We start from the raw sequence: 13,432 nt of genomic DNA, 5'->3' as shown, positions 1-13,432 counted from the left end.
TCCAGAGGGTTGTGACCAACAGCGCAAAGTCCAACTGGCAGCCAGTTACACGTAACATTCCTCAGGGGTCAGTAATAGGGCTAATATTATTTAATGCCTCTATTTGTAACCTAAAGACAGAACACACCCTCAGCAAGTTTGCAAATGGTATCAAGTTGTGAGAATGGCTGACACACTGGGCAGAGCTCCTGTTCAGAGGGAACTCAACAGGCTGGAGAAATGGCCTGACAGAAATCTTAAGAAATTAAGAGGTAAATACAAAGTCCTGCTCCTGAGGAACGTCATCTAGGTAGGCACTAGTCTGAGGGTGAACCAAAGACCCTCAGAGGTGCCTTCAATACCTGAGTTATTCTGCAATTCGGAACAATTCATGCAGACAGCTTCCTGCTTAGAGGACCGGTGAGATTCTTTCCAGATATATTGTACCTGCTGAAATCAATGCAAAGTCACTTGTAAACTCACACAGCTTATTCTTTTCCCATGCTCACCTTCCTGCACACTCTGCCTGACATTTACACTGAGGCAGCAGTAAAAGCAGAACAGGAATTAACAGTATCAGTACAGACAGCAACACGGATAAGCCATGAAGACACAGGCTATTTTTTCAGTTAGAATGTCACTCAAAACCTACACTCAAACCCCACTGCCATTTGGGAACATAGTAGTTCTGGTTTTACTTCACTGGCTCCAAGATTCACTTAAAGCTACTCCTCTGAAGAAAAGTGGGGAGAAAAGGCAAGCAAGAGCCAGACTCAATTTCTGGCCTTCTTCATAAGATGGCTGCTCATTGCTTCTTGGTCTACTGACAGTGGTAGACATCTCTGAGTAACGCAGCATGTCTTACCACATAGCGAAGAGCTAGAACCTCAAACAGGAAATCATATCAGTGGAGCTTATTTCCTCTGACATTTCCATCTGCTGAGCATCTGATCTAAAGACCCAGAGGAGCACACTAACAGCCAGGGAAAAAGTCATGCTTAGCCTTCAGGAGCTCACACTATCTGCTCAACCCTAAGTTAGACACTCATTTATCAGTTCTTGAAATAGAGTTTAAGAATACAAGATGCAAAGCTTAAAAATACGCCTTTTGTTTTTGAAAAAAAAAATTGTACAGTCAGTTTTAAGTGATCTACAAGAAGACACTCAGCTATCTTTATGAAAAGTAAACCTCTGCAATGCACTGCATACAGAGTTTTCTAACCAGCAAGAGCCAGTGAGTTGGGTAAACTGCAGTGTTTCCTGAAAGAGCTTCAGTGGCTTTTTGTTTGTTTGTTTCCACCCTGTAGGCAGAGACACTTGACAAGGCAGTACAGTGCCTTCACGCTGCTGAGCACTAGGTTAGTTTTTCTCATGTCTCACTCTTGCACTACAAACATAGCTCAGCGTGAGGCTGGTGTGGGCACAGTGGGCAAGGGCAGTTCCATGGAGGGAGTCTCAGTCACTTCGGCTGGACTAGGCTTGCGAAGCTCCAGTTTCTCAGTGAGTTGGTTATAAAGCTCCTTCACAGCTTCCCCACTCTGCAGAAAGAGATTTAGAGAAGGGGAAAAACAGAAGAGTCAGACTTCATTCTTGCTACTACTAGCTACAGCACTAAATATGCAATTACCCTCAATGTTTTAACACAAACTAATGCAGAAAGAGGAAGTTACAAGGTAATTAAGACAACTTGGAAAGCTGCTATCTGAGCAGAGCACAAGTTCCATTAAGCAATGTCTGGAAAGGCAGCTGCTTTCATTTGCAATTAATTTTCCCTTTCTCATGTTTCCCTTCTTACCTGTTTGGTGGGTTCCAAAGCCTTCTGGAGAGACTCTAATTTGGCAGGCGCCACTTTGTGATGCAGATGAAGCAGCAGTCTCAGCACATGTCTATGTACATTCTCCTTTCTGCAAAAAGCAATTTTAAAGCAGAGTAGCTGATATAAACAATCACAGTTTCGAAGAACGAGAAGCCTATAACAACACTACCAGAAGAATACCTAACACAGCCACAGACTGCCAGCTTTGTTGTAATCTCCCCAAATAACTGAGAATTGCCTGCATGCCAAAGTGCTAACCCTGCCTTAGGCTTCCAAGCAATTCATGTAATTAATTCAACAAGGGTGGACCAACTGTAGCAACCATGTGGAAGGAGAGGTGGATTTTAAGCACAGACTACAGCATGTGGCAGATATTTTTGTCTCTCAGCTGCACCGAATAGGCCACGTGCACATACAGGGGGACGTTTGGCCCTCAGTGCATGTGGAAGAAATGGTGGTGGCAGCAGCAGCACTGAATACTGCCATGCCTGAACGGCGGTTCTAGTCACATCTGGGGAAGCCTCCCAGATCTGGCCACCAGCTGAACCACACTGACTTAAAAGAACTAACAAACAGGTTTGCTGTGTGCCGCTGATACTGGAAAGAGCTGCAGTTAGTGCGTCAAAGTCACAGCTATCACAAAACATGAAGGATATTATCTTTTGCAACTCCAACTTGAGAACAATGAATTACATTTTAGGCAATAATTTACAATTAACAACTAACAATTTTGCTGTTTTTTTTTTTTTAAACAAAACATAAGCCTTTCTTAAAAGGAAAACAGAAAACAGTATCAGGCTGATTTCAACTATGCATGAATAATTTGCTGAAATACTAAACAATAGTTCAGAGAAGTACAGCCTCTCTCAGCTACCTCGTAAACACATCTGAGCAAAATCAGATTTACCTTGAGCAAGCAGTGAGAAAGAAGCCATCAAAGAGAGTGGTGCAGAACTCCTCGAGTGCAAATTCATCACCCAGCAGTGTGAGGTTACCAGTGAGCAGATGCAGAAATATGTCACTGAAGGCCAGGTCACTGAATGTCTCAACTGTACAACACAAAAAAAGAGACTGAGACTCGCAAGGATGTGCCAAACCTTGACTCCATAGCAGATGTTCTTGCTGAGAAATTTGCAAAAACTTTTCCTTATTGGCTTTTACAACAGGTAGTCCAGGAAGGTGGCTATGACCATCCACAGTAGGAGCAGAGGTCTGAGAAACGTAGGCAGAAAACCCGTGATATCATCAAGACTGAGGTCAAACAGAGCAGCTTGCTGCTGCCAAAATCACAGGGTCCCTCTGCTATACTTCTCCGTAGTCCTCTGCTTACAGCCACATCCACCTCCCTGCACTTCTCAGACCTCGAAGTGAATAGATGCAAATCACTTACCAGTGGAAAAAGTCGCCCACGTAAACGAGCTGGTAGTTAAGCAAAGGGTCCAAAGAACACCAGTGAGGGAGAGAGTGGGAAGTGAGCCCCCCATTATTGGGAGCAGCAATTCCTAAGATTGCTTCAGAGCTCTCATGCAACTTAACCCGGAGAAGTCAGGTAAGTCAGAGAAGAATTTAGGGCTGTGTTCAGTCCTGTTTTGTTACAGGTTTTTTCACCACACAAAGCCAAGTCCCAAGAATTTCTGGTCATATGCAATTACTGTGAGCAGCAGCAGAATTAAGCCACCTGCTTTTTATCTTTCATTCATCCCAAATAGCTCTCAGCTAATCCCATTGTTAATACAGCCTTTGATGTAAGGAACTACTGACTTTCAGCCACTACTCCTAAATGCTTGGATCAGGAGAAAAGTATCCTAATTGCAGACAAAAACAACCATGTCATTCTGCAGGGCTTTACAATTACGTCACCAGAAGAGCCAAAAGCTGAACATATGTCTTTGAAACCAGTTTCATTTCAGATTGTTACTTGCCTCCTGGGTCTCCAAGAGAAGGCAAACAGCTACAGAATAGAAGACAAGACCAAAACGCACCTAGTGCTGGCAGAAGCCTGAGGAAAGCATTCTTGTTCCTCTGTTTAGTGATGTGAAGGATGTAGTATAGCCCAATCTCACAAGCTATTCTGTTGTCCTGCAAGAATCTGTTACAAGAGAAGCAAAGATTCTTAATCAATAAAACATTTTCTTTTCTTTAAGAGAGTTTAGAACGGTGATGGACAGGAATCAAGCAGTTACAGGAATGACTAACCTCAAACCCACTGAAAGCAGCTGCTCAGTGACTGAGCAGATAGTGATGATCATCACTAAGTCCACTGGCACGGTCCAGAAAAAATTACTGTTCAGCCAGCATTGCGTTGCCTTACAATTAAACAATCGGATTTGATCGTGCACATTTTAAATAGTATTAATGATAAGTGATCATCCAAAACGGGTTTTAAAAGAAGTCCTAGTATTCAAAAATGATACAAAGCACAATAGTGTTTTGTTTTAAAGTTTCCCAAAGGTCAAATGTCAGCACTGTCATAGAACAATTTTAAGTACAAGTACTGGGATATAGTACTCTATGTTCTAGCATACAAACAAGAATTGTGCTGGAAATTAGTGCAACATCTGAATATGGCAGAGCACAATGAGGATTTTTAATTATCTCTTTGAAGCCCCCAGAGTGATAGGTTGTCTACAGAGAGTGTCTGTGTAACAAAAATGCAGAACTTATGATTTACAATAGCACTCTCCAGATGGCAAGCACGGGCACTTATCCAGCTGCACCCAGATGAAATTGTATCACTCAAATACTCATCATTCATTGCTTGGGAAGTTACAATCAGCGCATTTGAAAGGAGTAATACCAAGTACTTTTGTATTCACCCTGCTGAAAAAATGGTCATAGCAAGAAATGGTATTTTATGTAGATGTATTTTATTTGAGGAATTGTGGTGCAAACCTGTTCTGCAGGAGGTAAAGTTCAAGCTTGATTAACCAGGACTAAATCTTACCCAAAAAAGTCTTCATTTTACCACATGCAGTATTTTCTCCTCTCAATGTTGGTTGGCTCCTTGATGGTTTGCTTTATCAACAAGACTAATATGTAAAAGTTTTGTAAGGCAGATTACGTACTTGGTGAAAGCTTCAGGAATGGTGCTGGGGTAGGGAATTGGCCCCTTCTCCTCCGAGGGCAGTTTCTGATCTACATTGAACGTGTGGTCATCCACCACAAAAGACATCAGCATAGGCAAGAACTTAGTGATCAGCTCAACTTCCTTAGAGGGATTGAAGAGAGGGGAAAGAACAATGTTTCCATCAATCAGTTCAGGCCACCTAATAGTCCCACAGCATTGTAACATATTAAGGCAATATCAATAGCCCCACCCTACACCTAGGAAAGCAAGCTTTCAGACATCTAGCTCCCTTCCAACTTCTTGAAAAATTCACTTCCACATGATCTACTGCTAATGAGGAAAGCTGTATTTCACCTAATCTACGGAAAGAATTTGAGCACAGCTATTTCTCTGGACAATTACGTAGTTTCTCTTCCAAGAGACCTTTTCCAATCTGCAAGTACTGCACATTAAGGACACTACCATCGCTTTTTCAGATATTACAGATCATTTTCAACATTGCCTTAACTGACAGGGATCAATGTGTAAGTAGAGTAGCAATAGAAAAGAGTTTATGTGCATCTTATCTCCACACAAGACAGAAAAACCCATGTTCTATCAGATACACAGAATGGAAGGCTACAGAATTTAATAGTGGAACAGTTCGATTTAAAAACAGTAAGGGCCAGACATTCATGTAAATGAGGAAGCAGGTAAACGGAGCTTACAGCGTGTCCATTTGAGCTGCTGCTCTGTGACCCCTTGCATGTCTTTATCTAAATCACTGATGAGGGGAATGCAGGAAGCTGACTTGAAGACTAAATCAGGGACTCATAACGCAAATCAAATAAGAATCAAATCTAAAGAAGCTCACCATTTTTGGTTCCTTGAAGACTTGACTGTCAATCATGTCCCAGGCCCCCTGTCCCAAAGACAGCATCCTAAGGAGCAGTAGTAGATCTGGACTTTCCTCGAATTTTAAGGAGTGTGGAAAAAAAACAGATAGTTAGATATTCCACAATTTGCACTTACAGATGTTTCTTTGGAAGCAGTGGTTTACAGTCAAAGCACTCCTGAACTAACAGTCTTTTCAAATGTTGCTAGGGGCATTCAGTTCTCAAATTTAATCGATAGCTGATTCCTCAAATGGGAATCAAACCGCTGCAGGAACAACAGGCACACCTGAGAGCTGTTTTTTGTAACATTTTATAACGTGCCAAGAAGTATGCAGCCAGTGTGATCAGGACACTGCTTTTAAATGTGTCCAGCCAAATTAGGACACTGAAATACAATGTGACAGGATGAATCAAGTCATTTCAGCAGAAGTAAGAAATGGAAAGTGTAAGAACAAGAGTTTTTCATTTATATTGTGCCCTAAAACCAAAACAATTTTCAGTCAAACTGCCATGAAGAAGTTATTTCATCCAACAACAAAATTTAACAACTCCAGGATAAAAACAGCAAATGCCTCACACAGGGAATAAAGGCTGCTGCTGTTAGGTAAACTGATGCAAGGACAAAGCAGGGATGTATGTACATGCATAGCTGTTAGGAAAGAATGAGCCATGCAAAGAATTTGTTGTCAGTTCAGAGCTCCAAAATGCCCATCTCCAAACAGTGCTCCTGCAGAGCTCTAAGGCATGTGCTACAAACGGGAAGCCGGTATTACATTTCTCTTATTTCAACGTGCACACACATTTGAGAACTTAATCATACTTCTTCTGTATTGCCAGTCTTTTGCTGATGAATGCTATTCAATTAAGAGAGATTCACACCAGGTACACGTGCTGCAACACTCACCCTGGGTAAGGTGTCCTGCCCAGCCAGGTCTTGCAGGTGTCTTATGGTACTCAAGGCTAAGGTGTTAATGGCAAAGGGATCACACAAGATCATTGATAAGTCCCTGAGAGAAGAAGAAAAAATCAAATACATGTCATACATAACAATCACCCCTGTGGCCCAGTTCCACATCCCACCGTAGGACACTAGCTTCTTAAGAAAATGTGTCTCACTGGAATAAGATGTTTGAGCCTGTTCTTGTAATCCTGTCAAATATCACGTCTAATGTCAAAGCAGTACATGCATTTCTGTACATTTTTTAAAAAAGAAATGAACACAAAAAACACACGGAAACCGCTGTTGAAGAGGAGAGACACAAGGCAATTACTGCAACAATATATAATGGAAAACCTGAATTTCTGTCCCTTATTTCCTACAGGTGTCCCCCCATGAAGCTTCTCCTGCCTTTGCAAAAAGCTGTGAATGTTTCTTCAGATAACACGCTCCTTCAAGTCAATGCAAAAAATTACCAAAGATCTTTTGTGATGAAATCAAACAGGAGACCTCACGCAGCCCATTACCAGGCCATAAAGGAGACTGCAACAATCACTCATGGGTAGTAGTAACTTAAGCATTACAGGTTTTTTCACCAGAATGTGTCTGCAGTAATGCTGATGAATCCACTGCATTTGACCAGGCAGAAGAACTACTAGCTGACATCTAGCTTTAGGGAAGAATTAACACCTAAAATACAAGCTAGATGTTGTGACTGCTGGGAACCTATTTTCAGTTTCTCAATAAACAGCCTAAGTAGCTTACCCCAAAACTTGTTCTTGTCCCTTCTTCACTCCATCCAAAAATCCTTGCAATTCCCGAGCTCTCTTGTTGTCCACAAACTTCTCCCGAATGCAGGCATCAAGGCACCAGGTGAACTGTTCAAAAAAAAAAAAAGAAGAAAGCTTAACAATAATGACAGAGCTCATTAAACTGGCAATAGAAAACACAACATCGGAGAAAACAGGCTTGGAATGACCTCCAAATCTCTGGAGTTAATAAGCTTTGTTAATACACTTGGGTATGGTAGCAAGCTGATCACAAATACAGAGGAGGTCAAACATACAAACATCCCAGGAAGAGGTCAGAGGTACCGATATAAGTTAAACTGTTGTCACTTTCTCTCCTCCTAAGACAGGTATTCTCTGGCAATTGAGGCTCACACTGAAGCTGTACCAATTAGCAGCAATAACGTGGGATATTTTAGCCATGGCACTACAACTCCCACCTTGTAAGAAGGGGTTACCTTCTGGAGCTGTCTCTGCTTTCATATCAAATGGAAAAGACAGTTGAGTAAGACATTTTATCTGGCCTAAAATTTTATTTATTTTTTTCCCCTTTAAGAAAACAACACACATTTTTCTCAACATTTCAGCTGTCAAGTCAGAAAAAACTTGCTCAATTTTCTGAGCTGTTTTCATCACGGTTTACTTTCCTCACACCAGTCACTGCATTATATGGTGGCAAAATGCAGTCACCTGAAAACAATCCGTAACTTGAACAAGAATTGCCCTTTTCTATTCGGTCACTGTCTGTATACTGATTTTGAGACTCTTGATCTGAAGAGGTTAAAGAGCATGCAGCAATATTGATCATCCCTCGAGGACATACTGCCTATAAGCAGAATACACATAAAACTTGGCAGTATTACTTCGAAAAAAAAGTCTTCTTGTAGATCAGAATGATGCCGACCATGGACAAAGGACCAGTAACAAAATCCTGATGTGACAGTAACACCAGGCCCACCACACCCCAGTATTCTAATAGTTTTTATAATTCGGGATCCAAAGTATTTCATGTTACACACACAGTTTACTGACAGATGGAGTGTATCACACCAGCACAACAGGAAGGAAAGCAAGCTTTGATTAAGAACCTGGGGCTAGCTAATGTTTTCGCTTATTTTTTGCGGCATCTACATAGGTCAGATTAGATGCTATTTTTAACGCTCCACAAGTATCATAAATTTGAATGATTTATGGGTTATGAAATGAAAGCAAGCTGCTGGTTAACCAAGATGAAATTTTCACCTGAAGTTCCAAGGACTATAAGATGACTTTTGGATTCAAGGCCTGAACTCTCTTCACAGAGAGGACTCATCTTCTCTGGTCTGAAGTCCTGCAGGGCAGCAGGTATGCACAGGAGTGGGCGAAACAGAAAATTGTCCAGTAATACTCCCATCTGTCCCACATGATTAATACCTTATGACAGGGGTCAACGGTGCAGATTTCACTGATTTCCAGGTCATGCAGCGACATCAGGAGCTCTGCCCGTAGCGTGCAGTAATGAACATTCCTTGTCCGAAGGAACAAGGTTCTCAGAAACTGCAACACCATATCATAGAGCTTCACGTTCTTCCCAATCATCTGAGTCAGCTTCTGAACCACCTAAACCCAAAGGGGAAAAATGTGCACTCAGTACCAAGAAATACCATGACCACAACACACACGCAAAATGTAAGTTATTTCTCCTAAGTGATTTATCAAATCTGAAACATCTGCATTGACCTGAGCTCCTTAAAAGCAATTATTTCAAACCAAAATTTGACAAAGTGCTTCTTTAAGAGATGCTCAGCAAATCTTTCACAGCCATGAGAGAGCCAGGAAGCCAGGCATTTTGAAAACAGGCTCTCTCGGGGAAAAAAAAACAAAACAAAACAAAACAGCAGCATTTGCAAAGTTAAGGTGCTCAGCTACCTGGTATCAAATAATGTTATCTACAATTACTGAAACATGGAAAGCAGCTCAGTTTTCTTTGAAAGACTTGTTGTATTTCTATCTATTTTCAGGCTGTGGACATGAGAATGAAGGTGAAGTGGTGAAGTCTGCACAGTATAAACCTGAAGCCAATCGCACCAGAGTACCTGTACTAGAAGTGGGCTTTTGAAAGCAAAACAGATCCAAACCACGTCCCCCACAGAACAGATATGGTACCCTTTCTGGAATGAAAGCTTTATACTTCCTTATCACTGGTATTCCTCAGCATTCTCAATAGCAAGGTCCTTACAGAAACTCTGGTATTTGCCTTTTGGAGAAAAAGTCCCCTGAAGTGATGCATTGCAGCTGATCCAATCTAATAGCTTGCTGTTGCCAAAAAGAGAGAGACCCACTCACAACATCTATGCCACTGTTCCCTGACACATCAAGGATGGCTCACACAGGCAGGCACTTTGCAAAGGGTTTGGTCCCAGATGATCTCTTCTTTGAGCGGATTTAACTCACTGTCTTGGAAACCCACTTACTGGTTTTATTTGCTGAAGATTCTGTAGCACTTACTGAGCTGAATCAGCTCGTGGAAGGGTCTGATATCACCAGAGCTGGAGGGAGGGAGGAAGAGAGGGGAAGAGTACCACCTGCCTCTCCAGCAGCAGTGTTAGATCAGCTCTGCCCCCTCATGTAATTCCATCCAAAGAGCAACTTTTCTGAAAGCCAGCTTAGGATACGAATTTTCAATGTTCCTTTCCAACTAAGAAATAAAAAAGTTGGTCTCTCTCGGAAAGGAAAGAGGAAATTGATTTGATGAGAAAAGCTCTGTCTTCAGAACAGCTGAGGGATATTAAAGCCAAACCGAGCAATACAGAAAAACATTTAAAGTTCATAAACAGCTCAGAACATTAATCAATTACACTGCCTCAAGTAACTATTAAAGTAATTCCTGCTGCTTTGATCAAGATGTGTAAGACATAATGGAGTATGTTTCTTGCAAATACTTTGTCCAGCCAAAGTATTTTGTTGCAAAATACTTTGCAAATTTGCTAGCAAAGTTTGGTGGTTGAAACCAACACTTCACTGTTTGATGAGGTTGACTGAAAGGTGACAAACAACATTCACAAGCGTGTTGTAAGAGGTTTCCTTGTCCTTACCTCTCCCTGACGTCTTGCTTTGGGAGACGGACTGAAGAAATTGTTGAAGACAGAAATTTCATTGCTGAAGAGAATGTTTTCTTTCTCCAGGATATATTGTTTCAGCAGTGGAGACACCTCGTCACCAAACAGAGCCTGGTTATCCTGCCAAATCTGGCGCTTCACCTCCACTGCACATGCTTTATACAAATCCTTATCGGCCATTACCAACTTCAGCTTCTTCTCAGGGACCTATGATCAACAGAGCAGTTACCTAACTGTAGAGAACCTCACCTGGCTGACTGTCCAAGTAATAGGTAACTGACTGCAGAAGACATCTAAATCACCATCCCAGGCAGTCTGGTAATTTACAAAACAACGTAATTAAATAAAATATCACAGTCTCATCTTTTGCCTTCCCTACTCCAGTAGCAGTAAGCTAGCCCTAAGACACTTAAATTCTTAAACAAGCAGGTTACACATCAAGTTTTTCCCTATTTCTTTCAAAGAGGACAAAAGACTTTCTTTAAGTGTATGACAGTAAGATTTGGAGTGATGATTCAAAATTCAGTGGCTTATAAAAGTTCTGAAAGTAACAGTTCTGAATCCATTACTTAAGTACAATATGATACTTTTAATAACGCTATTCACAGAGATTTTTGTTTCACAAATCTGAATGTCAATCCTGCCTGCTGCTAAATGCATTCTTCAAGTTTTACTTTCCACTTGCTATGGATTTTCAGTCAGCTATAGAAAAATTCACATCAGTGAACTTGACTTCTTTTAGAAAAGTGCACATATTAAATAAAATAGGGCAACTGTCCCACCTGATTTTGAAGAAGTAAAATGCTTTTTGAATTAACATCTCAGTACTGAGCTGTTAAAAGCCATGAAAATCAAGTAAGTTTTCCAGTCAGTTCCTAACACTTGCAGAGGGTCTGCAGCCAGAGCTTGCAGCCCAGCCCAGCTAAGAGAAGCCGTATAACAGAGATGTAACAGAACAGGCCAAGCGGAGCAGTGGTTTTACCTTGGGCAAGTGCTTCATGACACACATTACCACGGGCTGTATGGAAGGCATCTTGACCAAGGAAAAGCTTTTCTCCAAGAGATCTTCCAGCTTCTTGTACCTGAAAACACAGAAGAGCAAGATGCTCTACCTACCATTTAACAGCAAAGGACCAAAGCGGCTCATCTCAAACGCTGGAACTTGAACCCCCAGAAAAGTCAACTTCCCTTTGCAGAGAGTTTTCTCCTTTTCTCGTTTGTTGTAGCTTTCACGTTTAATTCCCAGCTCACTCCGAATAACCAACAAGCCTACCGACAAACCTTTCCTCAACTTTCCCTTCCAAAGCGATGGCTGAGACCCGCTCCAGCAGCTTCTCCCTCAGCTCGTCGAACACCGACTGGTGGAACTCCAGCCGGGGGGTGCCGTGCAGGTCCAGGAAGGGCAGCGCCGACTGCAGGGAGGGCAGCAGGACTCCATTTTCTGTCTGCCAACACAAACACGGGACAGGGGGCGGTCAGGGAGCGACAGCGAGGACTGCTAAAGCCGTGCTGGTTTTAAAAGAAAGAAAAAAAAAAAAAAAAAAAGAAACCAACACACAAAACAAAGCACAGACCCCTCCCCCTCCCGGGTCTTGTCGCCCCCTCCCCACATACACAGCCCCGGTCCCCGGGGGGCTCCCGCCGAGGCCCGGTGCAGGCCGGGCGTCTCCATGGCGACCCGCCTCACCTGGAACTGCTCGATGGCCTTGAGCGGCTCCGTGCAGTTGGTCAGCGTCTCCTTCAGGTCCTCGCCGTTGGCCACCCCCAGCTCCTGCAGCCCCGCGTACATGGCGGCCCCGCCGCCCCCCCCCGGCCCGCTCCCGCCACGGCCCCGCCGCGGTCCGTCCCGCTGCCGGGTCCCCCAGCGCAGCGCGGTCCGCCGCCCTTCCCCGCTCGCGGAACCCGCCGCGCCGCACCAAAGGTTCCGGGCCGTCTGCGGACGCCCGGCCGAAAACAGCTTTTCTTCCCCGGCAGCAAGTGGTGAAATCAGGAAACGCGACCAAAAACGGCACGCAGCGGGGAAGAGGCCTTTCCCCGTCCATCGTTTGGCCGCCGCCAGCGCGAAGTTTCAGGACAGTCGCTGCAGAGTGGGGAAAAAAAACAAACAAGCCTGCTTGCTTACTTCGTCCTCCGTGAGCTCCGCAGCCGGGCACCAGGGCTGTGCTCTTCCCTTCCTGGCTGGAATCCAAAGTTTGTGTGAGTTTTTACACGGACACCTCATACCTCCAGTAAATTATCCAGCCATGGGGCACAGGAGCAGGTTGCATTACTTTCTCTCTTGGCTGCATCGGGTTATTTACATATCTAGAGTTTGCAGGAGTTCAAGTCCAAGTCATCGCAGAAAGCCCTTTGGCAATTGCCCAGCAGTTAGCAGAACAATCAAAGCAAAACCTACGTGATTTAGAGCCCCCAAACGACTAGTAGCAAGGGCAGGACTAAGAGTCCTCTGTCTCAAGGGTGCTTTTTTATCAGTACCATGAAGTCAATCTAAACTACTGTGACCAGCCCGCGTCCATAAGCCCTCAGACAGCCACCCTGATGCAAGCAGATGCTGCACGCACCCCACCTGTGTGCGCAGCATTTCTTTGAGACACGAGGATGCCTGGGGCACCTAGTTTGCTTGCTATGCTGCAGCAAGCTGAACTGCGGTACGGATCTTTCCCAGCGAGCCGTGTGAAAGCTTGCCTGTCCTTCTGGGCAGACATGAAAGCATGGGAACGTCAGTACTCTGGTGATTTAATCCATGTCCCCGTTGCAAAGTGGGGCATTTGTGTAGACAAAACACCTGCATATGTATTCCAGTTATGCACCAGCAAAATCTCAACTGGAGTCTGAACTCTGCAGGAAGATAAAGGCTTAAAACAACTTTCAG

The 13,432-nt window shown here is 43.4% G+C and overlaps 1 protein-coding gene across 1 annotated transcript; it reads right to left on the bottom strand.

Moving 5' to 3' along the window:
• Positions 1-1,072: 1,072 nt before the first annotated feature.
• On the bottom strand, positions 1,073-12,628 carry NELFB (negative elongation factor complex member B; the record flags this gene model as incomplete). Its single annotated transcript, XM_040532060.1, has 13 exons — positions 1,073-1,517; positions 1,775-1,883; positions 2,703-2,844; positions 3,778-3,884; positions 4,861-5,003; positions 5,716-5,811; positions 6,642-6,744; positions 7,440-7,552; positions 8,876-9,061; positions 10,537-10,767; positions 11,543-11,642; positions 11,842-12,005; positions 12,248-12,628. Coding segments are annotated over 13 exons (2,013 nt in total), but the record flags the coding sequence as incomplete, so codon positions are not given.
• Positions 12,629-13,432: the final 804 nt, after the last annotated feature.

Source organism: Cygnus olor, chromosome 19 (assembly GCF_009769625.2).
Source record: "Cygnus olor isolate bCygOlo1 chromosome 19, bCygOlo1.pri.v2, whole genome shotgun sequence".
Classification (NCBI taxonomy): domain Eukaryota; kingdom Metazoa; phylum Chordata; class Aves; order Anseriformes; family Anatidae; genus Cygnus; species Cygnus olor.
The sequence above is the reverse complement of the archived record's forward strand: the minus strand, read 5'-3'. Positions and strand labels throughout refer to the sequence as shown.